This window comes from Bactrocera oleae, chromosome 2 (assembly GCF_042242935.1).
Source record: "Bactrocera oleae isolate idBacOlea1 chromosome 2, idBacOlea1, whole genome shotgun sequence".
NCBI classification, from domain to species: Eukaryota; Metazoa; Arthropoda; class Insecta; order Diptera; family Tephritidae; genus Bactrocera; species Bactrocera oleae.
The window spans coordinates 69,988,626-70,006,823 of NC_091536.1; the positions used below are offsets into that span (position 1 = coordinate 69,988,626).

General features: G+C 33.5%; 1 protein-coding gene across 1 annotated transcript; it reads left to right on the forward strand.

The window, feature by feature from the left end:
* Nucleotides 1–14,760: 14,760 nt before the first annotated feature.
* LOC106616247 (uncharacterized) lies at nt 14,761–17,532 on the forward strand. Its single transcript, XM_070108257.1, has 4 exons — nt 14,761–14,920; nt 14,994–15,090; nt 15,968–16,041; nt 17,326–17,532. Exons 1-4 carry the CDS (start codon nt 14,765–14,767, stop codon nt 17,437–17,439), a joined length of 441 nt encoding a protein of 146 aa, XP_069964358.1. The 5' UTR covers nt 14,761–14,764; the 3' UTR covers nt 17,440–17,532.
* Nucleotides 17,533–18,198: the final 666 nt, after the last annotated feature.

An 18,198-nucleotide genomic window follows, 5' to 3' on the forward strand; every position in this document is an offset into this window, starting at 1 on the left:
ATCAAGGTGGCGCATAAAGTCTCCACGGGATCTAGTTATGCGCCGAACTTGTTGGCTTTGACAAGACCAACAAACCATTTTAAGTAACCTTTTAATTTCCGTCAATTTCCTTTTTGCTCGCGTTTTCCTTTGTATGTACATATGTACGAGTGTATATGTTTGTACATGTATATTTGAATTAATAGTCGAACGCTTCGAGGGTGTGTGGGGCATAAGCCAAAAAAAAACAACAACAAAATACATTTCCGTTTTGCCATAAGCAAGGCGAGTTCACCGCAGGGTCAGGCAGCGCGCTCAAAAAGGGTTAAATTGTCGGCAGACGCCGCGAAAGTGGTAAGGGGTTGTCGGAGGAAAAGCGAAAGTGAAAACGTCAGTCACAGACTACAGCGGGAGATTTAAATAGAAATATCACCAATGTTGTGTTTTTTATTTGTTGTAACCGTTATTATTTGGTTTTAGTTTTTGTTGCCCGGTTGAATTAATGGAGCTAATAGTGGCTGTATAGATAATATTTCTATTTACTATTGCATAAGAAATTATTGTATTCAGTCAGATTTTTCATTTCTCAAACAATTATATATACTATATGTATTTATGGATTCATGTATGTAATCTGTGCTTATACATTGTATAGATTTCTGAATATTCATATGATCAAAAAGCTTTTTAGAGTATATAATAATTCATTGCCTACACTTAGGCGCAACCGCGAAATGTAATTGCGTATTTATTTTGATGGAGTTTTTACTTCCGGTTTCATTTTGATTACCTCTTTTCTCTTGAATTCAAAACGTATTAATTATGGTTAAAATATCGGAAATAAATTCGATTCATTTTGTATAAAGTTCTTCTCCTTCACCGCTTACACGACTATTGCCAAGTTAACAACAGCGCACTAGCTAGTCAATTTTTATTTTCACAATTCTCCATCTGATCTCTCCAACGGAGTGGAGGTCTTCTACTTACTTTGCTGCCATCAGTAGTCACTGCATTGAAGGCTTTAAAAACTGGAGTGTTCTCAGCCATTCGGACAACATGACCTAGCCAACGTAGCCGCTGTCTCTTGATTCAATGAACTATGTCAATATCGCCGTATATTTTGTACAGTTCATCGTTCCATCGATTGCAAAATTCGCCACTACAAATACGCAAAGGACATAAATTTTCATCAGATGTTGTCATTGTAAATAGTGACTGAGTGACTTTACTTTTCAATAGCCTACTCAATCCGAAGTAACACCTGCGTTGGATTTCAGGGCTAATATTTGTTGTTGGTGTTATTGCTGTCACCAAAATAGTTTAAATTATCTGCGACTTCAAAGTTATGACTGTCAACAGTTACGTGGCAGCCATGTGGAAAATGCGGTGGCATACGCTGGCAGCTGTAAACTCTTCCCTAGCTCTGTAGCTATTATTTCTCCAGCAATAGATTGAAGAAGTCAAAAGATAAGGCTGGGCTTTAGTAGCGCCGGAGAGAGCAAATAAGTTTTTCTCCAAGCAAGTTATGAAGCGATCTTTTTAATCTAATATTGGTACAAATAAATCGATCTAGAGAATCGAGGTGAGTGGCTTTAGCGATATAGATGACAAGCCGAATACCACCTGTCTTCAAATAAACTACCCGAATTCTCGCGTCTTGAGTGCACATCTCTCTTGACTCTCTAGAGTTATCATAAACACTAAAAGCGATGTCAGTCTTAAATACAATATAATGTAGATTAATTTTTGCTATAAGTTTTTCATTGGATTGGGCAGAAATGTTCGAAGTAAAGAGATTTATCGAGGGAAAATGGTATCAATTTATAAGTTCCACGCCATCGTCAATGTTTATATGGATATATCTAACGATCCCGCTTTTCGTGTGAGCTTAGAAAAATTCTGTAAAAGATTTGGTGATCGCTACGAATTTAGCATTCACCATTGCCATATATCATATGACACACGTACAACAATAATAATAAAGATTTGAAGCACGTGTGGAAGTAGGACAGGACCGCGGATTTTAGGAAAAAAGAAAACCAAAGCAAAGTATTTTCGGAACGGAAATTACGCAATTAAATCAAAAACCCTTGCATCCTACATACTCGGACAGTGACTTTTCTCCCTTGATTGCGACCGTCAAAAATAAGTTTAAAGAATTTCGAAGTGGTCGGACGTCGGGTTTTTAACAATCACGCCCACCGTAGTAAAAGGGTACAATCTCGTAGATGTAGACCACGCTCAATAGACCGCGGTTATCATATCCAGCATGTAATATTGGGTATCAGAAATCGGTCCATGCATTGAGAGCTTTGCTTACACCGGACAACAAGCGCCACCTGAGACAACTACACAGCAGAAGAACCTGAAGAAGTCTCTACATCGTATCGTGACCGTCGAGTAAACATGGATCCACTGGTACACACTAGAGACCAAGGAGCAGTCGAAACGGAGGTCTTTCCCCAGGAGTAGCTGCGCCGAAGAAGATGAAGGCTGTTCCATCGACCCAAAAAGTGATGACCACTGTTTTCTAGGAGTCTCAAGGTTTCATTTCCATACATTTAGGCATGTACCATAGTTACATACAAATAATGAGATGTCAATTACGTTTTACTTATTAATTTTTGAAAACATAAAAGCCCATACAAAAGTGTACGAAATCCTTTAAGCAAACAAACATATGTATTTTAGAATCGAAATAGACTTAGATTTCCTTCATGTTGTTAGCACACAGAAGATTGAACATCTCGCCTATTCACTTTACAACAAAACGCAAATAACAGCGTAAAAACCAACGTGTAGAACAAAAAGATCAAGCCAACAAAAGCGTCCATGAACTAATGCTGAGTCGCAATTTCGTTCCTACTTCGACCAAAAACGCTTATGATGAATACGACCATGGGGATGAAGATTGCGATGCTGATGAGCAATCAAGATTTCACTATTGTTTGCCTACTTCGCCGCGAAGCCTTTTACTTCCAAGTCGCACAATAGTTTTTGGCTGCTCCTTACCCATGTCACTTTTCACCAGCTGAGGCGCATAGAATACCACCAACGACAGCGGTGTCGATGCTCGTCAAACCATATGCACACAACATCTCGTAATATAATAAAAAGCTGAAACAAAACGCTATTAAAAACGAACCGTTCAATTTAACTACATGACACGCAGCTTGACGTTTGACGCCACATAAAAATGCGTAGACATAAAAAATCAAGAGAAATAGGAAAATGCAAAATTATTATCCTTAAAGGCGATTCTAATTCATTGACACACGCATTTGATTTGCCGATAGCGTTTACGAGCGATATCAACGGTGTCACGGCCTTTTGCGCACTGGCTGCCTGTACAAATAGTATAAACCGATGAATGCCGACACCTTTGGTGGAATTGTTGTGTGCACAGTTTGATGCGATTTTTATTGCTACATTGTGAGCTTTTTACGATTTTTGCATTTGCCAAATTCACGCGCAAAAAAAAAATACAATAACAACAAAATAATATCGGCAGCCAAGTGACGAGGCGATTCTTTGCGGTGCTAGATTGATTGAAGGGTTTACGCAAATATAATTCGTACAGTGTTCTATTTGACTAAATCAAACTAAATGAATGTTAAATTTTTGAAGAAGTTTTGTCTGTTGAGAGGAGACCCTTTTAAGAAACGGACTTTTATGATGCAAGAATTTGTTCGGATAGAATTTTACCTTTTACTTCTTGGTCTCTCGATTTCCTCGATCTATTTCCTTCATATGTTTATATTCCCAAATAATTCAGATGAGTGAAGAGGGTAATAATGACAGCCGTTTACGAGTATTTTACTTAAGAGACACCAAAAGCGATATCTTCCTTAACTCTGGAGTTCCAAGTACTTATAGTTATTTCTGGCCTAACTATTTATAGTATATATAGGTTTTATTCGTTTTCTAAATATGTTCGGCGAAGATCAAGAAGAAAGAAAATAGGGTTGAAGAAGGTTTTGCGTAAGAAGTTATATTCATTTTTTTTAATACTCTCTTTATGAGTTAACCTGAGTTGTGAAAGCTAGCATTGTAATTATGTAGAATGAATCGCCTCTTTTAGGAACTTCATCAAACTCTACCTTCAAACGAATATCTGTTTATCATTTAAAATTTTTTCATCTTGAAAACAGCTGACCATTTACTTCGATGTGCTTCGCGTGTGACTAATCTTTATGTTAGTTTAGTCTTATTGACCTCAAAGTATCCGACACTACTATCTTGCTCAATCATTTCGCACTTAATTTACTTTGAGTGTCTTTCAAAATGATATTGAAGATAGCACAACGAATACCTCTAATATTTGTCTAATCTCATATCATAATCGCTAATAGCGGTTTATTTGAAAGATATTTTAATTAATAGGCATATTTTCCTAATAACAGCGTAAGCTACAGTGCTAGATAGAATCGGTTTAGTACTTCGCCTACAGCTAGATACGATTTTAGATATGATTTTTCAACTTCCATTTGACTTTATACAACGTATACATATCGGACAATATGTGAAATATTTTAATGAAACAAAATTATTTTATTGGACATACTGTAGGTTGCTAAGGTTGCTAATGAAATAGGCGAAATCAGTCCATGGATTACCACAGAACGCATTTCCCACATATATATAATCATTTTCGATATTATAATATATAATTGTATGGAAAACTGACAATATATCTTCGCGCAGGACTGATTATTGTCCAAGACAATGCTGCAATATCCGAACTAGTTGTTCAGATCATATATATTTCATATAGCTGCCATTCAAGCCGAACGCTCAAATTCAATACACAACTTTTCATAAAATATCTTTTTTCTAAAGTAACCTATATAGATTCGAACTATTTACGCTAATGATGTGCCTAGGAAGAACTACCAAAATGTTTTCAAGTTTCAAGCCGTTGGCCGGTTACGTTTTCAGATTTACAATAGTTATGAATACTTCTAGTTAGAATAAGAACTGCACTTGGGAAGGGTATTATAGCTTATTATTTGCGTTTTTTCTTGTTTTCTTCTGAAAACAATGGTAATACTTGAAATTTAAGTAAAACAATAATTAAAATTCAATGTAAAAGCAAATAACTGGGTGAGATGAAATGAATAACAAAACTAAAAACTAAATAAACTAAAATTTTTTAACGTTTGTTAATTTGTTTGCAATTTATTATGTAAACTAAGAGCTTTTTTGTTCCAGCGAAAACTTCGGGATCCTCATAAAAGAACTATCCCCATATTTTTTATTGCATTTTTGATTTCTAGTTCCCGTATATCTATTTATTGCTCTTATCTTATATATTGTTAAATACCCGTCAAAAGTATATGTTTATGTATAACTGTCGATTGTTGTTGCTCTTATTCTCGAATTGAAAACTACTTCGGACAAAATCTACAAAGCATAATTTCCTTTCGCGCGCATTAAAAAAAATTTACTGGCTGCTCGCTTTTTGACCAAATCCTAAGATAATATGAACAATCTACACTCTTAAGCCGCATCCAAACTCTTAGTGAATATTTTCTTATATTAAGCAAGAAAAAACGTTAACTTCGGTTGCACCGAAACTATAATACCCTTTACAAATACAAAGGCTCCTTACAAGAACTTGATTCCGATTTTCTGTGGCAGCTATATGATATAGTGATCTGATCTGAACAATTTCTGCAGAGAATGCATTGTGGCCTTAGAAAATAACTCATGCCAAATTTTGTGGAGATATTACGTGAAATAAAAAAGTTTCCCATAAAAGTATTAGCTTCCGATTGTTCAGTTTGTATGGCAGCTATATGCTATAGTGGTCCGATATCGTCCGTTCCGACAAATGAGCAGCTTCTTAATGAGAAAAGGACAGGTGGAAAATTTCAACTCAGCTTCCCAAACTGATCTTTTATGTATATATTTTACAGGATCTCCGACGTTTCCTTCTGAGTGTTACAAAACTTCGTGGCAAACTTAATATACCCTGTTCAGGGTATAAAAATACAACATCGAATTGCAAATAGCTTCACTGTGCAATAGTAAACGTATAGGGTAAATTTCATTTGCAATAGATTTAAAAAGCATGTTTATGCCAACACGCATAAAAGTAAACACAGGATGCCATTTTTCGTAATTTTTACTGCATTTTTATGGGCATAAAGTTCACATTTTATGCACTGCATTAGTCCTCGCCGCAGACCTTTGCATATTCAGTTGAGTTATTATCGCAAAAGTGGTTTTTGTGGGAAATTTCTGCACACACAGATATTGTTGCATTGCAAAAAAATGTTTTGACAAAAAAAATTATTTTATGAGATTGAATAGTCTACAAAATGTTTTTATTATATAACTGGATGTGGCATTAAAGGGATGGGCGTATACAAATGCAAAAAAAGCCACAATGCAAGCGAGAAATGTTGCTCGGAATTCTATTAACTCGCACCACGTCTCAATTAACTGTTATGTAAATTTACACGAATTTCACTTTTCATGCAAATAAGCAAACTTTCTTAATTAAATGCGCAATTTTATTACACCAAAAATAGTTTGTTATGGAATTTGGAACGCCGGAGGGTGGGCAGGTGGCATTATAAGCTATTCAGCCAGCTAGGCAGCTAGACAAACGCAGGGTAATCAGGATTACCGCTTGCATAAATCACTTCGCATTGACTGCTACATTCCGTGCGAAACACGCCCACTGGCAACCATGCCCCCACCCAGCGTGAACGCAACTAAGTCGGCACAAAATAGCAGGCAAGCAGCAACAAATTTAATTAGCAACCAAAGCGTGCAACATAAATGCTGCTGCAGTCAGCAACAAAGTTTTGGGGTAATTAAGCTTGGTGAAATGGATGCTTGCCCCGGCTTTTTACGCCCGTTCAAAGGTGCGAGCGCTGCGAATCCTTTCGAAAGGAAAAATAAAAGATAGTATCATTGTTGTTGTTGTTCAAAAGTAAAAGCGTTAATTTATTTATTGTACAAATTTATTGCTGAAAAGCGCAAAGTATGCGAAGCATGGAAAATATTTACAAATCTTTGAATGTGCAGAATGGGATGCGGCGTGGGGTTACTAGCTGCTACGGTAGTGATTTAAGCAGCAGAAGGTTAAACTGATTCAAGTATGGAGCGTTAGAGATTGAGGAAGTTGGTTGGCTTTTTAAACTCATGCAATATGTTGTACAGGGTATAATAGTTGTATTCCCTTAAAGGTTGTTTGAAAGATCTAAAATGAATCGAGCTAAATATAAATATGGAATATACATATATCAAAATTACTAGGATGATGAGATGAATCCGATATACCATCTGATCAATTTGGACTCGAACTCACAAAAATAAAATAACCTTTTCACGTTTTTTAATATAACTCTTTAGTATTGTATTTAAAATAAACTTCTGAACCAATTCAAGCATGCCAACGTCTGTTGATAGGAGGCTAGCATTGACACGCTTCATAACCAATGCCTTAACCAAAATCCATTGAGTCGATTTATGAGCATTGTTGATATCCTTTGCAATTTTTCTAATGCCAACACGACGATTTTCAAACACTATTTCTTTAACTTTTTCGATGTTCTCGTCATTAACAGCGCTGTATGGACGACTGGCATGAGACGAGTTTAAGATGATTGCACGATCTTCATTGCGTGCTTTGAGCCACTCAAATACTTCTGTTCATGATAAAGTAGGCTTCCCAAAACACTTCTGAAACATTTTTATTGATTTCGTGGCCGTTATTTCACCGGAAGCACAAAATTTCAAGTAAACTCACTGTTCAATTTTTTTTTTCATTTTCAATGGTAAAAAGCGCTATACAAAATTTTAGCGTCGTAAAAAAACAGCTGTCGAACACTTACTTATTGACATAAGGAGAATAAACTTGTCACGAACTAAAAAAGTTGTACCAATCTAGCAAAAATTGGCTTGCGGGTGTAGTGTAAATTAATCTGTCCGTGAAATTGTTTATGAATTTTGTGCTCTGAAAATATTAGTATTGTATATACTACATATTGTCGGAATCGAAATATCTAAAACTGTTCAAAATTTTTTGCAAGAACTAGGAAATCTAATAACTTTAATGCAGTTATCTCTTGAACTAAAACGCTATCTCAACCAAAATTATATTTAATATAAAAAATATTTTATATAAAATTTATATTTTATTGAAAAAGGTTTAAATCGCGTTATAAAGACACTTATTTCCCATATAACGATCAGGTTCAAAAGAATAACGAAAAAAATTTTAATTCCAACAATGGAGATGGTATAATAAAAAAACAAGTGGACCAAGTCAAAAATTAGATAATTATGTTATAACTACATCGGCCACTTTTTGATAAAATTCCATTTCACACAACTAAATTGACTGAATTCCTTTACTACAATAACATTCTCATTCGGTAATCAGACTACAATACAATATAATCCCCTAAGCTTTTTCAACATATTGCAACTATGACCTAATCTAAATCAATGAAATCTTTTCTTTAGCCTCCAAATGCCTAACATAAGCATCTCCATGTCTAAGTCTAACTTGTTACAGAAAATGTTGGTTAATTAACTACTGTTGCTCTTTTCTTGGAAACAGTGTGGTCTGCTGCAAAATTTGGTTAAAACTAGTTCGGACCTTCCCCTAGCGCCCATATAACCAATATATTCACCTCCCAACTTTCGGTTTAACTTCAATCTATACATAGGTATATGTGTATCTGTTAAAATGTGAGGTACATTAAAAACAAAAATTTGGTGAAAATAATTCGGTGTAAAATAAAAGTCCATACCTTCTCACAGCCTTTATACGCCCAATATAAAAAGGCCGAACTTCTTCGTAGACATAATACTATTGCAAGTAATATACAAACATACCTACATACTACATATGTATACGAGTATTGTTCCTCTGTCTGACTATAAGTTATATTATACTTATTAGTTAGTATGTGGTACATCTTAATAAAATTATGAACCAATATTTCGTTTAAAAGGTAAAGCCAGTCTCGAATTTTCAAATATTCGGGCTTTTTGGGTTAATGTATACTTACGGATATAAAATACAGTATTCAATTGGTAAAATATTGGTCCAAAAAGTTGCCTGCAAGTGTCCGCTACAGTGTTTAAACGTTCGTGTCAGTCAGTAGCCTTCATTATTAGCAAAATCTTTATATAAAATATATTTTATCTACTCAAATATATTATATAATACTAGTATGTTCAGTAAAGCTTGATAGAGAAAAACTCAATTCTTTACTTCTCGAATAAATTGCCAAAGTTTAACCTTAAGGACTTCAGACTGGTTTAATATTATATAATTTCATATGCATGATGGGTACAGAAATTGATGAATTTAGCTCATACTTTTTTCTAACTCCAATATACTAAAGTTACGAATTTTTATTAGTTCGTTTGACTTTAAGTTAATTATTTCAGATAGTAAGAAATATAACTTAATGAAACTGCGTAGGTAATTTCGTATTACAATGTCAACCCAACACCCAAATCGGTTGACTGTTTCGTTCAAAAAGTAAAGTGGCATTAAATAAATTAATTAAATGCTACAATATCATTTTTTCCTTGTTTGGTAGCTCTTGAACTAACCACTATCTTACTTTTTCAGATGTTCCTATAAGCTATTAATATATTGAAATAATATCTAAATATTGATTTATCCATTTGTTTATACTATATAAGTAGTTATAATAATAAAACAATTAATTGCATCACTAAATTGTTTTCAAATACATTATCAATTAAATACCAAGTTACTGCTTTTATTATTAATAGACCAGACAGTGAATCAAAAGAATTAGTACTTTCCAAAATACTATTTACAAGTTAATTATTTGTGCAGGTATTTCCAATATGCTACGGTATAAACAAGTCGTCGTACTTGTTCGGATCTAATAAGTAATGCCATTTCATGTTAGAGAAAATATTTATTTTGTGCTTAAACAGTTATCTCATTGCATTTACCGCTATTGTTGTATGATACACGTGTGATTATTATAGCTTTACTGAAACTTTGTTGATATGATTATAGCGGGTCGGTCGTTTCACTTTCGGGTGATACATCAAACGTTATCACTGGTCTCTGCCACTGCAACTTCGCATTCAAAATATGTTTTGACAAATTCATAACGAATTGGTATTAAAAACCAATTTTTCATAATATTCTATAAAATTCCAACGACGTAATTAATTTTCAAATTGTTTTTCTGACATTTTTTTGCAGTAAATACAGAAGTACGTGTGTTTGTATGTATATCTTTCTATATATTTAGTAAAATTAAGATATATAACACTGGGAAACAGTAGTTTTGTTTTATAAAGTTTCTTACTCGATCGTCTATGATTTCGCCACCCTGATTCCAAATCTGTAGTTAGTCACTCTCAACACTAGTTTTCGAAATATGAACATATTACATTTTTAGTCAAAACTACTACAATTTTAGAATTGAAAAAATAATGCTCTTACTTAATATAAAAAAAACTTTCTTTTATATGCTTTTCTTGCATAAGTAGAAACATCAGTCTGGCCCTCCCTTTTACATACTGCGAATATCCTGATGAAAGCGTTCTGCTTGTTCTTCGTTAAAGTTGTCTAAATTTTTTACTAAGCGGTCTAAATAACTAAAGAGGAAGTGCATCTTGACGCTCATGTTACATCCTAGTCTCTGTGTCTCAATGTGTTGACTGTAGTCTGGAATTTTTTTTTATATTTTTAGAAATTTTGCACAATCCAACTAAATTCAATCCATACATATTTCTCCTTATCAGTTATACAATCAGTAAAATGTTGGTCTTTTGTTAGTTCCCTGATTTGAGGAGAGAAGTCTAAAATACCAGCTTTAATTTTGTCTGCTCCACTTCGGAAATATTTTATGGATATATTTGAAACTTTCCTACACTATAACTCTTTGTTTAGAGCTTTTACAAACTGTTTTACCAGACTTAACTTTATATGAAGAGAGGATAATATAATGCGGTCTCAGGCTACTAGAGGGCCATTCATCAAATTCATACTACTCGGTACTAAATTCCCTCTCAAAGGACAAACTTTTTTTAACTGAGGGTTCTGTGTTGGCTCGGCTATCCACTAAGGGGGGCAATACATGTAAAATAAAAAAAATTTATTTTTTGTTTTTTCATAAATAATTTGTTTAATATCTTGAAAATATCTTGAAATATCTTGAAAATATGACTGTAAATTTTTAGAACGAAAATCGCATTATTTATTATGAAAAAATGCATTTAATTGTTCCGCCTCAACTCGACGTTCGTCCATGCTCAAAACTTGAATCGCATGCAAGATAACTCGGAAAGTTCTCAACCGATTCTTATGAAAATTGGCACAAATTTTTTTTGTAGTGTTAGCTTCTAGTTATACCACCACAATGCCACAAAAAGTTTCAAAAATTACCCTTTTTGACCCGAAAAATGTCGGGAAAAGGGTCAAAATTTCGACTTTTGTGTCTGAGGCGTGTCAGTTTTTGATTTTTTGACTTTTTTTTTTGTTGGTATAACTTGAAGATACATGTTTCATGCACAAGCTCCAATCTTTTATTTTATCCCGCCAATGGATGCCTTTTGCCGCGAGAGCCTTAAGGGAACGATTGCTACGGCGGGCATTTTGAAAAAAAAAATTTTTTAAATACGATTTTCATATTCTACTTGTAATATGTACTTAATAAACATGCTGAGTTTCATTATCATTCATTTATTTTTTCCATTTCAAATAAGCCTCCCAAAATTGGCCTAAATTCAGGGCGATACATGTAGCCCATGAAACGCCGGTATTCGGTATACGCTTCTTGTTGACCCAAAAGAAAATTTACTATTTTATACATATAGTCACCACAAACAGCACAAAACTATTCGAATCATTTAAACAAGTTCTTCTTAATGTAGAATAACAGTTTATTTATGAAATTTAGTAATTTTTTGCCCTAAAATTAATTCAAGTAAGCCGATTAACGATATTTCAAGAAGTACCTGTATCACTATATATAGAGCTTATTGGATGAAACTGAAGATAGATTCAAAAACAGCGCGTCAAATTAATATGAAACAGTTACAAATTCCATTAAAAAAGTTTAATCTTGCTTACCAGTGTAATTAGCAGTATAAGTTATTTTCCGATTGGTATATTGATGACGTCCGAAAAAATATATTTATGTTTATTTTTACTCATGTTCACATAAAGTTTTTGTAATGACAATCCCCAATTTTGAATTGGTTGTTTTGCTTAAAAGCTTTAATTTCTGAAGGTCACAATGGGTACATACTCGAACATATATTTTGAGTAAATAGTCTTGGCACTTCTTTTTAACAAAATAGTACATCACATATTGTTTCTGACATTCAGAGTATGGTTAATATGTGGAGGAAGACGGATTCAACTGAAGAGTGCCGTTTTTCAAATATATGAAGAAGACAATGAACTAAAATAACATCGAATAAGAATTAACGATAGAAGTAAGAAGTTTGAGTGTGAGAATGATATTTCTACAAATATTAACTATTCTAAGTTAAAGCGAGTTTTAAATCGAAATAGCCAGCGCTTTTATTTTCTCCAATTACACCAACTAGATATCGCACATAAGATTCATCTAACGAGCTTTATGAAAGATTAGGCCCACTGTTGCTGAACCCACTGGACCTTGATGACTCATTCACAACTTCATCTTGACCTCGTTCTTCGCCCCCTTCAATTTAATTTTGGTCCTCAAAGCCGCTATAGACAGCTACATATATCTGTAATTGGTATATCTGAAATCTCTCAAGAAACGTATTGATTGACACTAAAGATGATTTTACATAGTTCGAAATTTATGGCCCACAAGCTCTTATTCACAGTCTTAACTTGGAAGTTGTAGACAATTTCGTTCTTATTTTGGACCCTTAAGGAATGATACGAAATTGTTCTCTCTTTAAACGAAATTAATTAATAATTCTTTCGTCAGTCCTACCGTAATACATATGTGTTGCAGAAGCGTAGTTAAAGATCATAAGTATTAATATCGTTGAGAAAAACAGTAGAGAAGAACTCGGTTTTACTTATAAATAACGAAACAGCAACTAACTCAGTTAGAATATTATAGAGTCAATAAAAACGAAAATATGAAAATTAGAAGGTATAATGAACCTTGTATCAAAGTGTTTTTGTTTATTATTTTTTTTTTTTAAAGAAGCATCAACTCACTTAAAACAAGAAACAACGTTAACTTCGGTTGCACCGAAGCTATAATACAATTTCCAATTGCAAAAGATCCTTAGGAATTTGATCGGTCAGCTTGTATGGCAGCTATATAATATAGTGATTCCATCTGATCGATCTCAACGATTCGGAGATAGCACCGTTGCTTAGGACAATAACCGATGCTAAATTCGATTAAGATATCTCGTTGTCTTCAAATGTACAATAACCTTAACAACTCATTCACCTCATCACCTTAAAATAAAAGTTGACATTGCAAGCCGAGAGTATACTAATATCAAAGAATGTTCTCAACAATTATGTAAAAAAACACTTTTTTATACTCTTGCATCATGGTGCTCCAGAGTATAATAGTTTCGGTCACCTAACAGATATTGTAACACCTAAAACTAATACAGATAGTGTAGAGTTATGTATAAAAAATCAGGATGACGAAACTGTTGAATTTCGATATACTCGTATCCATGATAGTTTGCTTGTCGGTCCGTCTATCCATGAAAGCGACAACTTATGTACAAATTAAGATGTCTTGCTGAATCTTGGTGGACGTGATTCTTGGCTTCCAAGAGGAGTTGATCTTGCAGATGGGTTATAACGGTCCAATGCCACGAGTACAAAATACAGTTAAGCAAAAACCTATAAAATGCTATAATTAAGCTCCATATTCTAAATATAAAACTGTATAAGTGCTAAGGACAGATTCCACTAGAACTTCCTCAGACCAATTTAACTTAATTTGGTGCCTAATATTCTCTTGATATTCTTATGTTTACTTATGCAATTGGGCGCAATCGGACTACAATCACGCATACCTTATAAAGGAGTTTTTAATTCCATATGATCCTTTCTCTTAGCAGTATATAAATCAAGCACTTATAGCCATAAACTATTGAAATTGGACCACAAATGTTTAAGTCCCCAGATACCGAATATGTGGATCACAGTGGATATGGGTGATTTTTTACTGAAAATATCAGTCAATCTGTGTGATATACTATTGAAATTCAGATAGTACAATTGATCGTCAATGCTTTCCCTAGCCCCTATATAAATATTTATTATCGAACTTCCATTTGACTCTCTCCAGTATACTTGTATGTCGGCCAATATGTGAGGTATCTTATTGAAATTCTAATATTGAATACATATATATATTATGGTTTAATGCCGGAAATGTATGAAATCGGTTCATGAATTATTCCAGCTTCCACATACCACATACTAGATATTACTATACCATAATGACTTTCGTTACTATATATATATATATTCATAAAATTTTACACCTTATCGAGGATCGTTGAATAATGCGAAAAGCTAATCAATCAAATCAGACGTTGAGCAAATATTTCCAATATAGTGTTTTCTGACTTTGGCAGAGTATAAAATGTTCGGTTACATCCGAACTTATCACTTCTTTACTTTTTTAATTCATCATTTTAAACCCATATAAATAATTAGGCAATGTAATACTATTATACAATCAAAGTTTTTAAGCACAATAGTGAAAATAAAAAGAAAACAAAATAAATTGTTATCAACAAATAGCTACTTGTAATTCTATGTATAAAAGGAACTGCAATGTCGATGACAGTAAAATTTCGTAAGAAACTTGAAACAAACCACTACAAAATGTTCAGCGCAAAATACTTGATCGTTGTAGCCTTACTGGTGTTCTGTCTAGTCTGCCAAGAGGCTGTGGAGGCACATTTCCTCGGCAAAGTTGAACACGATGTGGTGAGTTGGTGTTTTGAAAATAAACCCAGAAACTTAGATTTAATCGTATTTGTTATTATTATTTTATTTGTAGCACAAGGCCGCCGAAAAGGTGGACAAGGTAGCTAAGACTATTGCTAAAGCGAAGGGCGCCATTGCCGCTGGTACTGCTGTCGCTGGAATTATTGCCGGTGCTGCAGCTGTTGCTTAAATAACTGAAGCTGACTATGACTATTTTTCAAAGCCCAATAAATAAAATGTAAAGAATGGAGCAAAAATCTTTTGGTTTTTATACAAATTTCTGCCGACAACATCTCCGTTCTCAATTTACCAGTTCAATCCAGCCTAAACCGTGGAGATGAAAGTTTTTGCTCCGTTTCCCCCACAAAATATTGTAGAACTGAATGCGATGGTAATATATCAGTGCTCATAAGTTTCACTAAAGCTAAATAATTTTTTTAAGGAGTAAAAGGACATAGAACAGTTTAGGTACATTGATCAAATCATCGATGTCGATGTTGCTCACTATTTCAATTTTTTTCATTACCCTCTAAGCCTTCCAGGCCGATACTCGTTTTTGAATCTTCTTATTATAGTTTGACATATTGGGGAAGTCCGTCAAGTAGTAAGTATCTTTTATCGAGTTAGAGCATACCTAGTCTAGTCCTAGTTCCATAATTACAAGACACAATTTTAAGGCGGCTTGAAATTTGGTGTCGGAGGAAGGATTTCCTATCATACTGACATTACCCTATAAAAAACTATTAAAAGTCTCTTATTCCTGGACATGTTATATATTATATTATTATGAATCATATTTTGAACATCATATAAAAATTTAGGAACGCGTTTTTAACATGAATGTTATAAGAAACTCGTACTCGTGCCTTTTTGGGTTCCAAATGCAAAACCACAGAAGTATAAATCGAAAAACAAACCTTCAATGATCTTTGTTGATAACAGAAAATTTTTATTTATATTTAATATATTATTTTATCCATTTTAAAACTAAGCACATTTCATTTTAAATTTTCCATATAAGTATTCCATAAAAGTCAAAATTTCTAGGTAGCAGCAGCACCGGCAATGACTCCAGCCACAGCGCTACCAGCAGCAATCACATTCTGGGCCTTATGAACAGCGTGAGCCACCTTATCGACCTTGTGCGCGGCCTTGTGCTAAGGAGAGAATAATAATATAATGGTAGTAAAAATTTAAATCCTTTTGTCGATGAATTTTTAGAAGTTAATATACCAATTCGTGTCCGAAGTGTGCCTCCACAACCTCTTGATAGAAGAGGCAGAATAGCAGTAAGGCTACAACGATCAAGTATTTAACACTGAACATTTTGAAGTTATTAGTTAAGTTTCTTCTTTCGCACTATATGCTCACTTCGATATTACTAGGGCTTTTATAGCTAAATTTCTTTTAAATTGTCAACACTGATAAGGCGAGCACAAGTGGATGTTCCCTTATATAATATGTAATTCTGGGAAAATTATTTGCTAAATAAGTAATTCCGGTATACATGTACGTATGTACGTACACTTTACCGGAATTATTGTTACTTATGTTTGTTAGTTTATTGTTACAAAAAACCCTCTTGCTTCTAAAACAAAATTATGACTGAATTTTTGACCTAAACGTTTTCTAGAAATTTCCCTCAATTTTGCGCAAAAAACTGATCTTCCCAACAATGTCCTGTCTGAAACATTCTATATATCAAATGTTTCTAGACCTAGGTACATTCCTATATGCTTTGTAAACCTACAACCAAGTTGTTTATAAACGAAACCTGCTTTGGATCTTCTATTCAAATAAATATTTTTAAGCACCCACTAGTTTTTAAAGCGTTTTTCAATATTTTTCGTACTTTCGGATTATTTGGAAAATATTAAAATATATCAGAAAATCAATAACGAAAAATTGATGTACAAAGGATAAATAAAAAATAACAGAAACCAAATTTAAGAAAACATAAAAATGTAAAGATAAGTATGTTCATACACAAAATTTTAATTGAAAACTAATTTTGCTTCAAAAACATTTCCAAGGATATGTATATTTATTGAAAGTAGTTATCCAAACATTATAATTGACTGATAAGTTCTCGTTATTATTACACACAACTGCAAATGCTTAGTCAAATTGTACTACATTTGCCTTATCAGTATTTGCAATTCAAGTAGAAAATTTGGTATAAAAGTCACTGTAATATCGGAGCGAGCATATAGTTCGAAAGAAACGTCTAAACAAAAAACTTCAAAATGTTCAGTGCTAAATACTTGATCGTTGTAGCCTTGCTGGTGTTCTGTCTCTTCTGCCAAGAGGTTGTGGAGGCACACTTCCGACACGAATTGGTGGGTTAACTTTTGAAAATATACCCAAAATTAATCGATAAAAGGATTTTAATTTTTATTACCCAGCACAAGGCCGCGCACAAAGTCGATAAAGTGGCTCACGCTGTTCATAAGGCCCAGAAAGTGATTGCTGCTGGTAGCGTTGTGGCTGGAGCTATTGCTGATGCCGCTGCTGCCTAAACATAATTTATTACGACTTATATGAAAAATTTAAAAGACATGTGCTTACTTAATATTTAGATAGAATAAAAAAAATATTTAACACGCGTCAAATGTTGCTTTTGTTTAATGATATTTCCAATAAATCTGACTCTCTGGAATTTGAACTTTTTAAAATTAAATTTAGCTTTCTTATGAATAGCTTTTGAATTTGCCCGTACAAGACACATTTTTTATATACCGTTTTTTTCAGTTAATCTTTAAATGGCTTTCGGAAGAACCCGATTCAATATAATGAATAATTTTCTAGTTAAAAATAAATAGGGCTAAAATATTCAGGGACTAAAAAATTGTGACTGTGGGTACAACTGAAGGGAAAATTGATTTAATATTAAGAAATTTTATTACTATATATGTTTTTACAGGTCGTTAGAAACAGATTCTATCAAAGAAATATTGGACATTCCTCAAATTATGATCCAAATTATATATGATGGGTGGTCGGGGCAAGTATATTTCCGATTTTACCTATTTTTGGATATATATGTATATTGCCATATACGCATAAGGCATGTATGTATATATCCTTGCTTTGATATTAGGATGGCGTTTTATGTAAGGCAGTAGTTGTGACTATTGCTACAATTCATTTATGTTTGATTTATAATTACATGTTTCGAAAACTTCCAAAAGGACTGGCATTATAGCATCATCCGTTAAATATTTTCCGTTTCTGTTGCATTTTTTGGAAGTTTGTTAAGTTGATATTTCCCTTATTTT